The sequence below is a fragment of the Mauremys reevesii genome, linkage group 24, assembly GCF_016161935.1.
Source record: "Mauremys reevesii isolate NIE-2019 linkage group 24, ASM1616193v1, whole genome shotgun sequence".
NCBI classification, from domain to species: domain Eukaryota; kingdom Metazoa; phylum Chordata; order Testudines; family Geoemydidae; genus Mauremys; species Mauremys reevesii.
In genome coordinates, this window is record NC_052646.1 from 18,801,264 (window position 1) to 18,816,768 (window position 15,505).

The 15,505-nt window shown below is 56.7% G+C and overlaps 1 protein-coding gene across 1 annotated transcript in view; it reads right to left on the minus strand.

Annotated features, from left to right (window-relative positions):
• Nucleotides 1-212: 212 nt before the first annotated feature.
• LOC120390590 overlaps nucleotides 213-15,505 on the minus strand; it is an 86,537-nt gene continuing 71,244 nt past the window's right edge. The window contains exons 12-17 of the mRNA XM_039513324.1: nucleotides 9,817-10,221; nucleotides 8,505-8,825; nucleotides 6,625-6,928; nucleotides 6,308-6,381; nucleotides 6,120-6,173; nucleotides 213-316 (exon numbers count right to left, since the gene is read on the minus strand). Coding sequence (XP_039369258.1) covers nucleotides 213-316; nucleotides 6,120-6,173; nucleotides 6,308-6,381; nucleotides 6,625-6,928; nucleotides 8,505-8,825; nucleotides 9,817-10,221 — 1,262 coding nt within the window. The remainder of the gene's footprint in view (nucleotides 317-6,119; nucleotides 6,174-6,307; nucleotides 6,382-6,624; nucleotides 6,929-8,504; nucleotides 8,826-9,816; nucleotides 10,222-15,505) is intronic.

Consider the following 15,505-nt stretch of genomic DNA (forward strand, 5'->3'; position numbering starts at 1 on the left):
AGAGATTCTGGGATATGTAAGTGGCTGACACTCGGGATAGATAGATAGATGGGGTGTATTGGGATGAATAGATGCATAGACGGGTGGGTAGGTACCGAGTTGGGTGGGTGGATGGATAGATGGTAGGTAGGTGGGTAGATTGGTGGGTAGGTATATGGGTAGCGGGGGTAGATGGGTGGGTGGGTAGGTTGGTGTGTGGGTCAGCAGCTGAGTTACCGTCTGTAATAGAGCAGGGTGAGGTAATGGGCCAGGAAGAATCCAGTCGCTGAGAAGACGAGTTTGCAGCTGATTTCGATAAATGCCCGAATGAGGCCATCTGTGGGAAATGGAACAAGCTGAGAGTCTGGGATAAATCCCTGCAACCCCTGCCCGAACCAGCCAGCCCCCCCGTCCCCACTCCCCATCCAGCTCAGGGTGCTGATGGCCTCATCCCCCTGGGCCCACGAGCTGACCTGCAGGCCCCCCGTGAGACATTCCCAGCCACGGCCTCCCCGTCCACCTGCCACTGGAGCTATGGTGGGAGCGCAGAGAGCAGCTGCAGCTGATGCTGGGCCCCTGGCGCTGGCAGGACGAGTTCAGCCCAGTCCCCGGCCGGGGGCTGTCTGGGGAGAGCAGGCGACACAGCAACAAATTATTAGTCAGAGAAAGAAATCCTGGGGCAGGGAGCTTCCCGGCTCAACCTCACTCACATCCAGTGGCAGGAAGTCCTGTTAATTAACCCCACTCACACCCATTGGCCGGGAGTCCCACGGGTTAACCTCACTCACACTCGACGAGCAGCTGGATCGTCCCATGGGCAGAGCTCTCCTCTCTCTGGTCCCAGGACCTGTACAGCCCCCGATCCTCGGCGGTCACATTGGGAAGCTCCAGTCACAGCTGATTCTGCCCCGTGGGGCAGGTGCCCTCGATGGCTCACCCCCCCAGCCCAGCGCGGGGGGGCTGCTCATGACGGAGCAGAGGAACCGCAGGGAGTCGCCCTCCCGGACCTTGAGCTGTGAGCCTCTCCCCTCTCCCCCCAGCACAGTGCCCCCCACTGACATAGGCGGCAGGTTTGTATAATTTTTGGCGGGGCCCAAAATGGTGGTGCCCCCCGCTCCCGCCCTGTAAGCCGATATAAAATGAAGCTACAACGCGTCAGCGCCACAAGATTACAAGGGTCAATTAAAAGTGGAAAGTCAGAAGCAGCACTTGCCTACTTCAATATACAGTATTATATTTTGTTGTACCTGTTGTGATGAAGTGGGAATGTTCTTAATATTTTCTCTGAATACTGTGTGGGTGCCTCAGTTTCCCCTGCAAGATGCCAACTGAAGGTGTTGGGGACAAAGATATCAGGTGGCCTCCTTGTCCGGAAGAGACACAGAGGCCAGAGGAGGGAGTGTCAGTTTGGAGCTGGCTGGGGAAATGGGGAGAGACCCAGAACTTGGTTCTGGACTCCCCACCCCGCAAGATGGACCTGACAGAGGGGTTCTGTTTTCTGTACCAACAAGTTCTGTTTAAACTGTGTTCCCGTCATCTAATAAACCTTCTGTTTTACAGTCTGGCTGAGAGTCACATCTGACTGCGGAGTTGGGATGCAGGGACCTCTGGCTGCCCCAGGGCCCCATCTGGGCGGACTGACTGCGGAAAGTGCATGGTGTGGAAGGGCATGCTGAAAGCTCTGAGGTCAGACGCAGGAAGGTGTAAGCTTCTTGCCCTGGAGACAGTCTGCTCAGAGAGGAGGCTCCCCCAGAGTCCTGACTGGCTTTGAAGGAGTGGTTCCAGAGCATCCCAGCATCCCCTTCCACCCCATGCACTTCCCAGAAGTCCGCACAGGCACTAACACTCCCTCCTCTGGCCTTTGTCAAGAAGGCTAACAGCATTTTGGGCTGTATAAGTAGGGGCATTGCCAGCAGATCGAGGGACATGATCATTCTCCTCTATTCAACATTGGTGAGGCCTCATCTAGAGTACTACGTGCAGTTTTGGGCCCCACATTGCAAGAAGGATGTGGAAAAATTGGAAAATCCAGTGGAGGGCAACAAAAATGATTAGGGGGCTGGAGCACATGACTTCTGAGGAGAGGCTGAGGGAACTGGGATGGTTTAGTCTGCAGAAGAGAAGAATGAGGGAGGATTTGATAGCTGCTTTCAACTACCTGATAGGGGGTTACAAAGAGGATGGATCTAGACTGTTCTCAGTGGTAGCAGAGGACAGAACAAGGAGTAATGGTCTCAAGTTGCAGTGGGGGAGGTTTAGGTTGGATATTAAGAAAAACATTTTCACTAGGAGGGTGGTGAAACACTGGAATGGGTTACCTAGGGAGGTGGTGGAATCTCCTTCCTTAGAGGTTTTTAAGGCCCGGCTTGACAAAGACCTGGCTGGGATGATTTATGGGAATTGGTCCTGCTTTGAGCATGAGGTTGGACTAGATACCTCCTGAGGCCCCTTCCAACCCTGATATTCTATGATACTCTAAACTGACCACCAAATTTAAGTTGCGTGTTTTTCCCGTCAGGTGAGGACTCTGGGGCAGGGCTGGGGATAAGGAACTTGGGGTGCAGACAGGCTGCCCCAGGGCTAGGGCCAAAGAGGACTCCCCTCCACCCTCCCTGGCAGCAGCAAGCTACAGGGGAGGGACCCCTCCTCTCCCCCGCAGTTCACTGCACATGCTCCTAGGTCCCTCTCAGGTCCAGAAAGCCCACTCGCCTCCCCTATGGTGGGTACCGAGGGGGGAGGTTGCCATCACGTGTGGCGTCCCCTGCTGCCACCCCTCACCATAGACTCACTGCGGATGGGACTGCCCCTTGTCCAGCATGGTGCAGGAGTGGGGACTGCAGGGTGGTAGCTGGGGAGGGGCACAGTATCACAAAATTCACCTAAGCCCCAGCTGCACAGGTCTAGGAAGCTCCCCTCCCCAGTGGTGTAGCCAGGTTCTAACATCAGGGGGAGCGAACACATAAAAAAAGATGCCAGCCAACATATCCAATTACTAATCAGGTAGTTCTATAACAGGCTATAACAGGCTGCCCTGGACCCCATCACCCCCTGAAGCACAAGGTAGTGGTAGGCACCACCATGTTGTGCAATAAACACTTGACAAAATTACTGGACTTAGTGATGGACAATGCAGGCAGGTGGGTATTATGTCATTCAATCATTCAACCCATAAAATTGCACACATTTTGCCTCAGTGAAATTAAATATCCAGAGAATTACTGGGCCTGTGATGATGACCAGGGCTTGCTCACCTGTGGCTTGGGCGCCCCCTCCCTGTGCTGTGGAGGCACAGCCAGGCAGGTCTGCATCTGCAGGCAGGCACCCTGCCTCATGTGCAGCTCCCGTGGGCCCTGATAGCCACTAGACTGGGAGCCTCCCGGCCAATGGAATGGGCTGGGCTGGGGGGGCGGAAGGCAAAGGGGGAGATTGTAGGGAGCTTTGGAGGAGGGGAGGCAGTGGGGGAGGGGAGTGGGCTGGCACAAAGGGGAGGGCTCTCTGGAGAGGAGTGACAGGGGCACAGGGGTCATTGGGAGTCTCTCGAGGGGGCAGAGGATTGTGTGGGTCTCTGTGGGGCAGGGGGCTGTGATGGGCAGAGCCAGCTGCAACCTGGGTCTGCTCTGCGGAGGGTGTTGCTATAGTCCCCTCAGGAAGCTCCCCCCATCCTGTGTATTTTATACCAGCCCCGGGGTGCCCATTGCTGCTCCTTTCCCCACCCACGGCTCCATCTGTCTGTCCCCACAACCCCCCAGCTGTGTCCGTCTGTCTGTCCTCACAACTCCCCTGGCTGTGTCCTTGTGTCTGTCTGTCCCACAACCCCCAGCTGTGTCTGGCTGGCTGCCCCCACCACCCCCGGCTGTGTCTGTATGTCCCACAACCACCCAGCTGTGTCTGTTTGTCCCCACCAATGCCCCGCCACTACTGCGTCTGTGTGTCTGTCTGTCACCACCACCCCCGGCTGTGTGTGTCTGTGCCACAACCCCCCTGGCTGTGTCCTTGTGTCTGTCTGTCCCACAACCCCCCGGCTGTGTCTGGCCGGCTGCCCCCACCACCCCCCGCTGTGTGTGTCTGTCCCCTCCCCCCCCGCTGTGTGTTTCTGTCCCACAACCCCCTGGCTGTGTCCTTGTGTCTGTCTGTCCCACAACCCCCCCGCTGTGTCTGGCTGGCTGCCCCCAGCACCCCGGCTGTGTCTGTCTGTCCCCACCAAACCCCCCTCCCCGGCTGTGTCCATGTGTCTGGCTGCCCCCACAGCTCCCCGGCTGAGTCTGTCTGATAGGCACAGACCCTGCTGCTGCTCTGCCCAGGGCTCAGCCCCTGCCTGTGGCTCGCTCCCCCTCCCTGCTGTGGAGGCGCGGCCAGGCAGCTCCGGCACCGCCCCCGGCAGCTCCCATTGGCTGGGGTTCCCGGCCAATGGGCTGTGAGCCCTGTCGCTGCTGGAGCCTCTCCCGGGAGCTGCCGCTGCAGTGAGAGCGCCCGGCATTGCGACGCGGGGACCCCCCAAAGCACAGGGCCTGGGGCCCAAACATTGGTGGAGCTGGGCCCAGCTTCAGGATTATTGCTGGGGCCTGGGCCCCACGGGCCCATAGAACTCGCCGCCTATGCCCACTGACTCTCCACCTCACTCCCAGCAGCACAGCACCCGCACTGATGCCCTGCCCTGCTCCGTTTGGCACAGCGCCCCCTAGCACCTTACGCTGCACGTGCACACGCAGGGCCTGGCTGGCCAAACCAAAGGGATTCTTGGCCCAGCACTGATACTCCACAGCATCCCCTCTGCTGAGATTCAGCTGCTCCAGGTGCCCGGCCCCTCCCTGGCCCTTGCCCATTGTGGAGACATAGCAGATCTGGGGTTGGAGCACAATCTCGGTGATTTTCCATGGCAGCAGGTCTCTGTCACAGAGATCGCTCCCTGACCCATCTCCTCCCCACTGCCCAGTGCCCCCTTAATGCCACCCCAGGATCTGGACACAGAGGGAACATGGCCCGCTCCCCCCCCCCCCCACCCTCCCTACAGCCCAGTAGCTTTCCTCGGGCTCTCATCTCTGGGCACGGACCAGCTGAGCCTGGCGCCTGGCCCTGAGCACGGGCAGAGCGTGACTAGGAGGCGCTCGCTGATTCCCGGGGCTCGCAGGAAAGGGGGGGATCAGGAGGGCTGGACAGCACCGGTGGCTATACAGGCCCCCCTCACCCAGCGTGGGGACGTAGTCAGCTCTGCGGTGGGTGCACAATCTTGGTGCCTTTCCATGGCAGCAGGGCTGGTGCAACCACTTAGGCAACCTAGGCAGTTGCCTGGGGCGCTAGGATTTGGGGGGGTGGCATTTTCTTTGGCAGCAACACGGCAGCTGGATCTTCAGCTGCCCCAGTTGCCGCCGGCATTTAGGCAGAGGGAGCAGGGGCAGGGGAGCGCGGGGAGGGCCACCTGCAGCAAGTAAGGGCGGGGGGGCAGCATGCAGGGGAAATCTCTGCCCCAGCTCACCCCTGCCCCAACTCCTCTCCGAGCACGCCGTGGCTACTTCACTTCTCCCACCTCCCAAGTTTGCGGCGCCTAAGCTGATTGGAGGGGCAGGGGTGAGCTGGGACGGCGGGGGTGCCTCAGGGCGGAGGGGGGGGGGTGGGGAGGTGCCGCAGGGGGGGGGAACTCAGGGTGGAGGTGGGGAGCTACCGCAGGGAGGGCACCTCAGGGCAGGGGCTCGGGGATTGCGCAAGGTGGAAGTTTCGCCTAGGGTGCAAAACATCCTTGAACCGGCCCTGCATGGCAGCAGGTCTCCATGACACAGAACGGTCCCTAACCCATCTCCTCCCTGCCGCCCAGTGCTCCCTAGTGCCGCCCCACGGGCTGGAGACAGAGGGAACCGGGCCCTAGCCTCCTGGAGTCCCGGGCTGCAGGCCGGCCCCCTCTAATCCCAGCCCCAGCCCCAGCGCTGCCATGGGGGAACAGCGCGGGCAGTGAGCAGGAGAGGGCCTGGGGGCAGAGCAGGGGCAGGGTCACGTAGGGCTCTTTGGGGCAGCTCAGCCTCCCCTGGCCTGCGATTCCCACACGCATGAGCCTGGCCCGGCTGAGCCTGGGGCCTGGCCCTGAGCGTGGGCAGAGCGTGACTAGGAGGTGCTCGCTGATTCCCGGGGCTCGCAGCGCGGCCTCTCACCGGGGCGTCCGTTCCTGGTCAGGGTCCCAGTGGTGTTGGGGGGCTCAGTCGGGTCTGTAACACAAACCAGACAGGGGGGATCAAGGGGGCTGGTTCAGCCCAGTCCCTGGCCAGGGGCTGTCTGGGGAGAGCAGGAGAACCAGCGAGAAATCCAGTGGCAGGGAGTCCCATGGGTTAACCCCACTCACACTTGATGAGCAGCTGGAACCGCAGGGAGTCGCCCTCCCGGGCTATGAGCCGTTGGCCACCAGGGTACTGGGATCTGGGAACAGGAATAACAAGTAGCCGCTCGCACACTAAGCCAGTCAGTTCCTTCCCGGGGGCCAGATTGGGGCCAGCGCCCCCTAGAAGGGAAAGTCCCCGTGCCCCACTCCCCGCCCCCTAGCAATAGGTTGGAATAGCTGGGGGTCGCTCCTTTTAGCTCTGGAGATGGTGATTTGCTGAGTCCTCTCTAGAGCTGAAATATCCACAGCAACATGTTAGATTGAGAGAGCCCCCCACTGACCCCCTGCCACACTGCAGCACGGCGCCTCCTAGAGAGTTACTCTGCACGTGCATACACAGGGCCCGGCTGGCCGACCCGTAGGAATTCTTTGCCCAGCACCGATACTCCCCAATATCCCCTCTACTGAGATTCAGCAGCTCCAGGCGCCTGGCCCCACACTGGCCAGAGCTCAGGGACTCCTTCCCCTTGGCCCAGCTGAGGGTGGTCTCGGCTCTGCTCCCAGCCTCACAGCTCAGGCTCAGGGAGTCGCCCTCCTGGGTCTCCAGAGACACAACATTGCCCTCAGCTCCCCACGCATCTGGCACTGGAGGAGACGAGCGGGCAGGTTAGGCCCCCCAGAGATCCTCTGCTAAGGAACAGAGATTCAGCCACCTCTGGGCAGGGCTAGTTCCAGGGTTTTTGGGGGGAAAAAAAGCTGCAATTGCGATCGGTGGTAGGTCTACCGCGCTGCTTTCTTCTTCGGCAGCACGTCCTTCCCTCCAAGAGGGACCAAGGGACCCACCGCCAAATTGCCGCCGAAGAGCCCGATGTGTCACCCCGAGCACTTGCTTGCTGAGCTGGTGCCTGGAGCCAGCCCTGCTTCTGGGGTGGGAAACGGGGGCTGTTTACATGAGGAGCCCTCGCCCAGTGTGGAGACGTAGCAGCTCTGGGGTGGGTGCACAATGCTGGTGACTTTCCATAGCAGCAGGACTCTGCTGCAGAGATCGGTCCCTGATCCATCTCATCCCCACTTTCCAGCGCCCCCTTAATGCCACCATGTGGTCTTGAGACAGAGGGAACATGGCCGGTTAATCCCCACAATGACCAGACTGGCCCGGCTGAGCCTGGCACCCGGACCTGAGCACGGGCAGAGTGTGATTAGGAGGCACTCGCTGATTCCCAGGGCTCGCAGAGCGGCCTCTCACCGGGGCGTCCGTTCCTGGTCTGGGTCCCGGTGATTTGGGGAGACCGGTCGGGTCTGTAACACGAACCAGAAAGGGGGGGGGATCATGGGGGCTGGACAGACCGTGTGTGTGTGTGTGTCACTAGTGATCACTGAGCCTAGACATGGCCCCTCGCTGTGAGCTTAGCTGGGGGATGGGAAAGTCCCTGAAGTGACACAAGGCCCGTGGGCGGGGAAGGGAAGCGACAGACACGACTGACCCCCACGCAAGAGGCGCCCGATGGAACCCAGGGGCCGGGTTAGTGCCGCACCGGGGAACCAGAACTGTGGGAAATGGAAACCCAAGGGACCAAAACTGGTTGGTCAAAATGGGCCTAATTGGCTGAGTCAATAACGAGGGGCCGGGCTGCTTCAGACTGGATACTGGAGCGAGCATCACAAGCGCCACCATCTGCCGGGCGCCTGGGCATTTAGCGTCCTGCTCTCCAGACGTGTCCTCCCGAGGGCGGGACAGAGCCAGGGGTCTAAATAACCCGACTCCCACCCCCAGCCCAGACCCAGCCACCACCAGGGACATCAGACACCCCCGTCATGGGTCCTTTGCCTTCCCCACTCGGTTTGTCTCTCCCCAGCCCTATCCTTTTGTCCCCAAAGGAGTGGCTAAAAGTAACACCCAGAACAGACAGACACTGGCCTGGCAGGGTCCGTCCCCACTGCCCTCAAAGCCCCGCGGTGCCGGGAGGATCTCAGGGGGAACTGGGGTGGCTGGTGTGAGGGGGGGAATCCCAACATGGGGGGGACTGGAATGGGGTGGTAGATCCCAGCACAGAAGGTTTCTGGGAGTAGGGCAGGTTGGGGATAGAGAGGGAAGCTATAGCTAAGGGGGACAGGAAGGGAGTTGGGGGAGGGGCTGGAGGGCAGGGCTGGGAACCCGGTGGGGGGGATCCCAGCAGAGGGGGCTGGGGGCAGGTGTGGAGTGGCTGGGGGGGTCACTCACTGGTGATGTTGAGCCGGACGGTTCTGCGGGTGGAAGGTCCCCGTGGTGGCCTGTAGGTGACGCTGCAGACGAGCTCTTTGCCGTGGTCCCCTAGGCCGGGCGTGAAGCTGAGCGCGGAGCTGTGGGCCCAGGTGCCGTTCGCCAGCTGTGCTGAGACGTTCTGAGCTGTGTCGCTGAACGGCCCCGTCCAGGTGACTCGGGGAGGGGGCCAGGAGCAGCGCCCAGGGGCCGTGCAGGTCACAGTCACCGGCTCCCCGGCCACCAGCGTCCCTGGCAGCACCCGCACCGGTGAAATCTGGATCTCTGGCTCCTCCGTCAGCCCTGAGACACAGGGAGAGGGGAGAGAATCACTCGGGGACAAGGGGGATTTGCCCTTTAGGGGTGCAGCTCCAATCCGGTGCGGGGACTGGCTGGCTCAGGGGGGCTGATGAGCGGTGTCAAAAATAGAGAGAGACAAGTAACAACTCTCTGTGTGCAGTAGCATCGAATCCCTCTTTGGCAGCTGTACTAAATCGCCTTCCCTGTAAGGGATTCATCAGCTCAAATAACCTAGTTGGCACCTTACCAGAAGGACCAATGAGGAAAGAAGAAACTTTCAAATCTGTGGGGGTGGGGAGAGGATTTGTTTGTTGCTCTCTTTGTTGTTCCCTCTCTGGACAGAGGGAGAGACCGAGCAGGTACAACATCTCCTGAATATATACCTAGAAGAATATATCTAAAACCACAGACATTGTAAGTAGGCAAAGAAAGGCGCTAGGTTATCTTGTGTTTTAGCTTGTGAATTTTCCTAAGCTACAGATGTAGTTTGATTCCTGTTTTTGTAACTGTGAAGCTGAGCCAGAGGGGAATCCTCTGTGTTTGAAATCTTTTATTTAACCTGTGAGTTACCTTCCAAACTGATTTTGCAGGTGTGATTCTATTTCTCTCTCTCTACATATAAAATTCTTCTTTTAAGAACCTGATTGATTTTCAGTGTCCTGAAGACAAAGAGTCTGGTCTGGGCTCACATTGCTAACCAATTCCTTGGTACATTATTCTCCAGCCTCCACAGGAAAGGGGGTTAAGGGGTTTGGGGGGATATTTTGTGGGGACAGGGATTCCAAGTGACCCTTCCCTGGGTTTTTCTATAAATCACTTGGTAGTGGCAGCAATAGCGCCCAAGGACAAGGGAAGGAATTTGTGCCTTGGGGAAGGTTTAACCTAAGATGGCAGAATATAAGCTTAAGGGGTCTTTCAGGCAGGTCCCCACATCTGTACCCCAGAGTTCAGAGTGGGAGGAACCCTCACAAGCAGTGACTGCGGCTGCTCTTACCTGGCACGGAGATTGTGAGCAGAGGGTCAGAGCCATCGGAATTGGAGCGGTAAGTGTGATCTAACAGGCCTTTCTCGAAGCTAAAGAAATATCTCCCGGCGTCCGTCCGTCGGGCATCACTGATTTGCAGGGAGCAGTCGCCGCGCGCTGGATCCCCTGTCAGCCGGAACCGGCCCTGGGTCTCCTGCAAAACCCTCAGGCTGGAGACACTGCTGGCCACGGGAAGATCCTGGCCCACAGTAGCAGGCTCCTTGTACCAGACTCCGTTGAGCTGGGCCGAGGGATTGTCGGTGTCGTACGAGGCTGGGTACGTGAAGGTGCAGGGGATGAGAACGCAGAGACCCTCCTGCACCGACACCGACTGCGGCACCGTCAGGGTGAATCCGGGCAGCTGGGACAGGGACCCTGCAGGGGACGGGGAGGGATCGAAGTGGGGCCCATAGAGAGCAGAGACCCCCCCTGAGCTCCCCCCAGACAGGGCCGGCTCCAGGCACCAGCCTGCCAAGCCCGGGAGGGGGCGGCACTCGGGGGTTTGTTTTTGTTTGGCCAGGCGGCGCTGGGGGGAGGCGGGGCTTAGGAGGCGGGGTGCCCTGTTGGGGGGGCGGGACTTGGGCGACGCGACGTTCGGGCGGCGGGACTTGGGCGACGCTAACCTGAGGAGGCGGGGACTTGGGCGACGTGACGTTCGGGGGGCGGGACTTGGGCGACGCTAACCTGAGGAGGCGGGGACTTGGGCGACGTGACGTTCGGGGCGGGACTTGGGAGACGTAATCTCGGGGGGTGGGACTTGAGCGACGCGACGCTCGGGGGCGGGGACTTCGGCAACGCGACGCTCGGGGGGGCGGGGACTTGGGCGGGGCGACGCTCGGGGGGCGGGGCCTTGGGCGGGGTGACGCTCGGAGGGGGGCGGCGCTCCTTGTTTTTGCTTTGGGCGCCAAAAATGTTAGAGCCGGTCCTGTACCCCAGAGCTCTGCTGGTGCCCCTCACTCCCGACCTGCAGCCCCCTGCGAGCCCAGCTCTGGGTCCCTGACCAAAACTCACTCCATTTACTTTCCATCTCTCCCTACATTGAGCCCCCTGCCCCCACTCCCTGTCACTCAGCGCCCCCTAGCACCACACTGGGGCACTGGGCTCCCCTCCCACTCTGGCCCATCTCCCTTCCAAGTCCTGGGACAGACATGGCCCCACTTAGCGCAGGTTCTGCCCTTCCCCCTGCCCTGGGGCTGCAGGTGCTGCTTACTTACCCCTCCAGAGCAGGGCGAGGATCAGGACCCTCAGCGTGGCAGGACCCCCTGCTCTCCAGGGGGGCCCCTGAGGCGGGAGCTCCCTTTCCCCAGCGTCCTGCTGTGGCATCGGGACTCTGCCCATGGCTGGGGCATCCGGCTGGTACAAACCTATAGACAGATGGGGGGGTGAGAAGTGTGAGAGCAGAGGCTGTTTGGGGGGCGCAGATCTGCCTCGGGAACCATCAGTGCTGCTGGGCTCTGCAGGGGGCTGATCTGGGGCTGCTGGCAATGCAGGGACCTCCCACCCACACAGAAAACCCCAAATCACCAGATGGTCCTGAGAGATCATGAGCTAAAAAAATCCTTAAATTGGTGAAAAAAACCTGAGATTTTCTTTAAGAATCATGAGAGCGGCCAGAAAAACCCAAGCTGGTGACAGAAGGTCAGAAGGCAGCGCTGCTCAGTGCCTGCTTTGCTTCAGTCTTCCCACAAAAAACAGCGAAGTTACCACGGACAACAAAGGGGAAGGGCTGCAGATCGGGATCAGTAAAGAACACGTCAGGGATGTTATGGCCAATTTGAATGAATTCAGATCAGTGGGGCAGGACGCTGTTCAACCCAGGGGGGCTGAAGGAATTAGTGGAAGAAATCTTGGAGCCACTGACAATAATATTTGCAAACTCATGGATGCCAGGAGAGGTCCCAGAAGATGGGGGAAGGGCTAACAGAGGGGCCATCTTTAAAAGGGGAAAAGGGAGGAGCTGGGAAACTACAGACCAATCAGCCTGACCTCGACACCTGGAAAGCTACTAGAGCAATGTATAAAACCTTCAATTTGTGAGGCCGAAGGGGTGATCACCAGCATGGATTTACCAAGAACAAATGCTGCCAAACCAGCTTGGTTTCCTTCTTTGATGAGGTAACTGAACTAAGAACTTTGCCATTACTGTATGTAATTGATTCCATTTAAACAATTCTAGCTCTCATCTCTACCTTTTTCCTTTTATGAATAAACCTTTAGGTTTTAGATTCTAAAGGATTGGCAACAGCGTGATTTGTGGGTAAGATCTGATGTGTATATTGACCTGGGGCTTGATTCTTTGGGATTGAGAGAATCTTTTTCTTTTATTGGGGTGTTGGTTTTCATAACCATTCATTCCCCAGGATGAGTGGCTCTGGTGGTGATACTGGGAGACTGGAGTGTCTAAGGAAATTGCTTGTGTTGGTCACTGGGGTAAAACCAAAGTCCTCTTTGTCTCGCTGGTTTGGTTTGCCTTAGAGATGGAAAAACCCCAGCCTTGGGCTGTAACTGCCCTGTTTAAGCAATTGGTCTTGAATTGGCACTCTCAGCTGGGTCCCACCAGAACCGCATCGTCACCAGGTGATCCCGGCAGTTGAAGGCCAATAAGCCTAACTTCAGTGACGGGCAAACTGGTTGAAATTATAGTACAGTGAAAGTATAGCAAAGAGCAGAATGATCAGATGCAGAGATTTGTTGGGGAAGACTCAATATGGTTTTTGTAAAGGGAAATCATGGGTTGCCAAACTACTAGAATTTTTTGATGGAATCAACAGCATGTGGACAAGGGTGACCCAGTCGATGTCCTTAGATTTTCAGAAAGTCTTGGACAAGGTTCCTCCCCAAAATACTCTTAAGCAAAGTGAGCTGTCATGGGATAAGTGGGAAGGGATCAGTAACTGGTTAAAAGCTAAGAAACCAAGGATGGGAATAAAAGGCTAATTTTCACAGTGGAGAGAGGTGAATAGTGGTGTCCCCCAGGGGTCTGTACCGGGACCAGAGCTGTTCAGCATGTTCATAAACGATTTGGAAAAATGGGTAAACAGGGAGGTGGCAAAATTTGCAGATGATACAAAACCACTCAAGAGAGTTAAGTTCAAAGCTGACTGCGATGAGCTACAGGGGGATCTCGCAAAACTGGGTGCCTGGGTAACAAAATGGCAGATGAAATTCAATGTTAATAAATGTAAAGTTATGCTCATTGGAAAACATAATCCCAACTATACATATAAAGTGGTGGGGTATAAATTAGCTGTTACCACTCATGGAAGAGATCTGAGAGTCACGATGGATAGTTCTCTGAAAACACCCACTGAATGTTCAGCGGCTGTCAAAAAACTTAACAGAATGTTGGGAATCCTTAAGAAAGGGATAGCTAATAAGACAGAAAATATCATATTGCCGCTATATAAATCCATGGTACGTGCACATCTTGAATACTGTGTGCAGTTCTGTGGCCCTATCCCAAATTGGAATTGGAAAAGGTTCAGAAAAGGGCAACAAAACTGATTAGGGGATGGAACAGCTTCCTTATAAGGAGAGATTACTAAGACTGGGACTGTTCAGCTTGGAAAAGAGACGACTAAGGGGGAATATGATAGAGGTCTGTAAAATCATTGACTGGTGTGGAGACAGTAAATAAGGGAGTGTTATTTACTCCTTCCCATAACACAAGAACTAGGAGTTCCCCAATGAAATGAATAGGCGGCAGGTTTAAAAAAAATGTAAGGAAGTATTTCTTCACACACAGTCAACCTGTGGAACTCTTTGCCAGAGGATGTTGTGAAGGCCCAAACTATAACAGGATTCAAAAAGAACTGGATAAATTCATAGAGGGTAGGTCAATCAATGGATTATTAGCCACGATCTACAGTGATAGTGTCTATGGCGTCTTTTTGCCAGAAGCTGGGAATGGGCGACAGGGGACGGGACACTTGATGATTTCCTGTTCTGTCCATCTCCCCGGGACACCTGGCATTGGCCACTGTCAGAAGAGAGGATACTGGACTAGATTGTCCTTTGGTCTGACCCAGTCTGGTCGTTCTTATGGAGAAATGTGGACTTGGTGGAACTACCATTAAGTGGATACAGAACTGGTTAAACAACCGCAAACAATGAGTAACTGTTAATGGAACGATGTGGGATTGGAGGGAGGTCCCAAGTGGGGCTCCACAGGGATTTGTTCTAGGTCCCATGTTGTTTAACATCTTTATCAATGACGTGGATGTAGGACTAGGGAGCAGACTGATCAAATCTGCAGATGACACAAAGCTGGGAGGAGTTGCCAACACTTTGGAAGATGGAGCTAAAATTCAGAGGAATCTTGATAAATTGGAGAATTGGGCTGTAGCTGACACAGTGAAATTCATCAAGGACAAATGGAAGATGCTCCACGTAGGGAACAAAAACCAAATGCACAAATACAAGATGGGGAAGAACTGGCTTGGCAGCAGCACTGCTGAGAAGGAGCTGGGAGTTGTGGCGGATCACAACCTCGACAGGAGTCAGCAATGCGATGCTGTTGCAAAAAAAAAACCCAAACAAATGCAATGTCAGGTTGCATGAACAGAGGCAGAGCATGCAAGTCAGGAGAGGTGACAGTACCGCTCTATGCCTCAGCTGGAGGACTGTGTCCAGTTTTGGTCACCAATGTATAGAAAGGATGTAGAGAAATTGGAAAGGATTCAGAGGCGAGGGATCAAAGGGATGGAATGGAAGCCCTAGGGGAACTGGGTATGACTAGTTTGGAAAAGAGATTGGTGGGGTGAGAGGGGACATTATCATAGTTTTCAAGTACAGGACAAGCTACCATAGAGAAGCTGGAGAAAAGTTGTTCTCTCTCACCCCAGAGAGCAGGACGAGAGCAGTTGGACAATGGAGCAGATGCCCAGGGAGGTGGTGGAAGTGCCTTCACTGGAGGGTTTCAAGAGGGGGCTGGACAGTATCTGTCTGGGATGGGTTAGACCCAACAAATCCTACATCTTGGCAGGGGTTGGACTAGGTGACCCCTGTGGTCCCTTCTCACCCTGTGGGTCTGTGATTCTAGGATTCGCTAAAAAATCCCAAGATTGAATGTGAACATGACAACCCCAACCCCTCCCTGAAATTCACTGATAAATCCTGAGGTTTGCTTTAAAAATCCTGAGATTGGCCAAATATTGTGAGATTTGCTCACAGAATCCTGACTTTGGCTTTTAAAATCCACATATTTGTGCTTTGTCTCCCTGCACCCGGTTCTTTGCAGCCCTTTGCCTCATCCACCCCACCTGGGTGCTGGTGCAGTGAGCTCGGCGGGTGTCAGCCTGGATCCCCCATGGTCCATGCACCAGCCCAGAGCATGGTGGGATGGGCCCTGCTGCCCAGGGCTGTAGGGGCAGGGGCCGGGTCCGTGAGATCCAGCCTCCATCCCCATCCCTGGGTCGGGACCCTGCTCGGCCTTGAGGGGCATCGGCAGAGCTGTGGGGGCAGGGAGCCCAGGGCTGGGATAGCAAGAGGCTGCAGGTGGGGATTGAGGGGCACCTCAGACCATCCAGCTCCCTGCCCCCTATTTCCACTCCCCCCTAGACCTGCAGAGGGGGGCTCAGCACCTGGCTCTCCGACCCTGCAGCCTGGGTTCCTGACTCAGAGTCTGGGGAAGCGGCAAGCACAGGAATGTGAAAGCAGA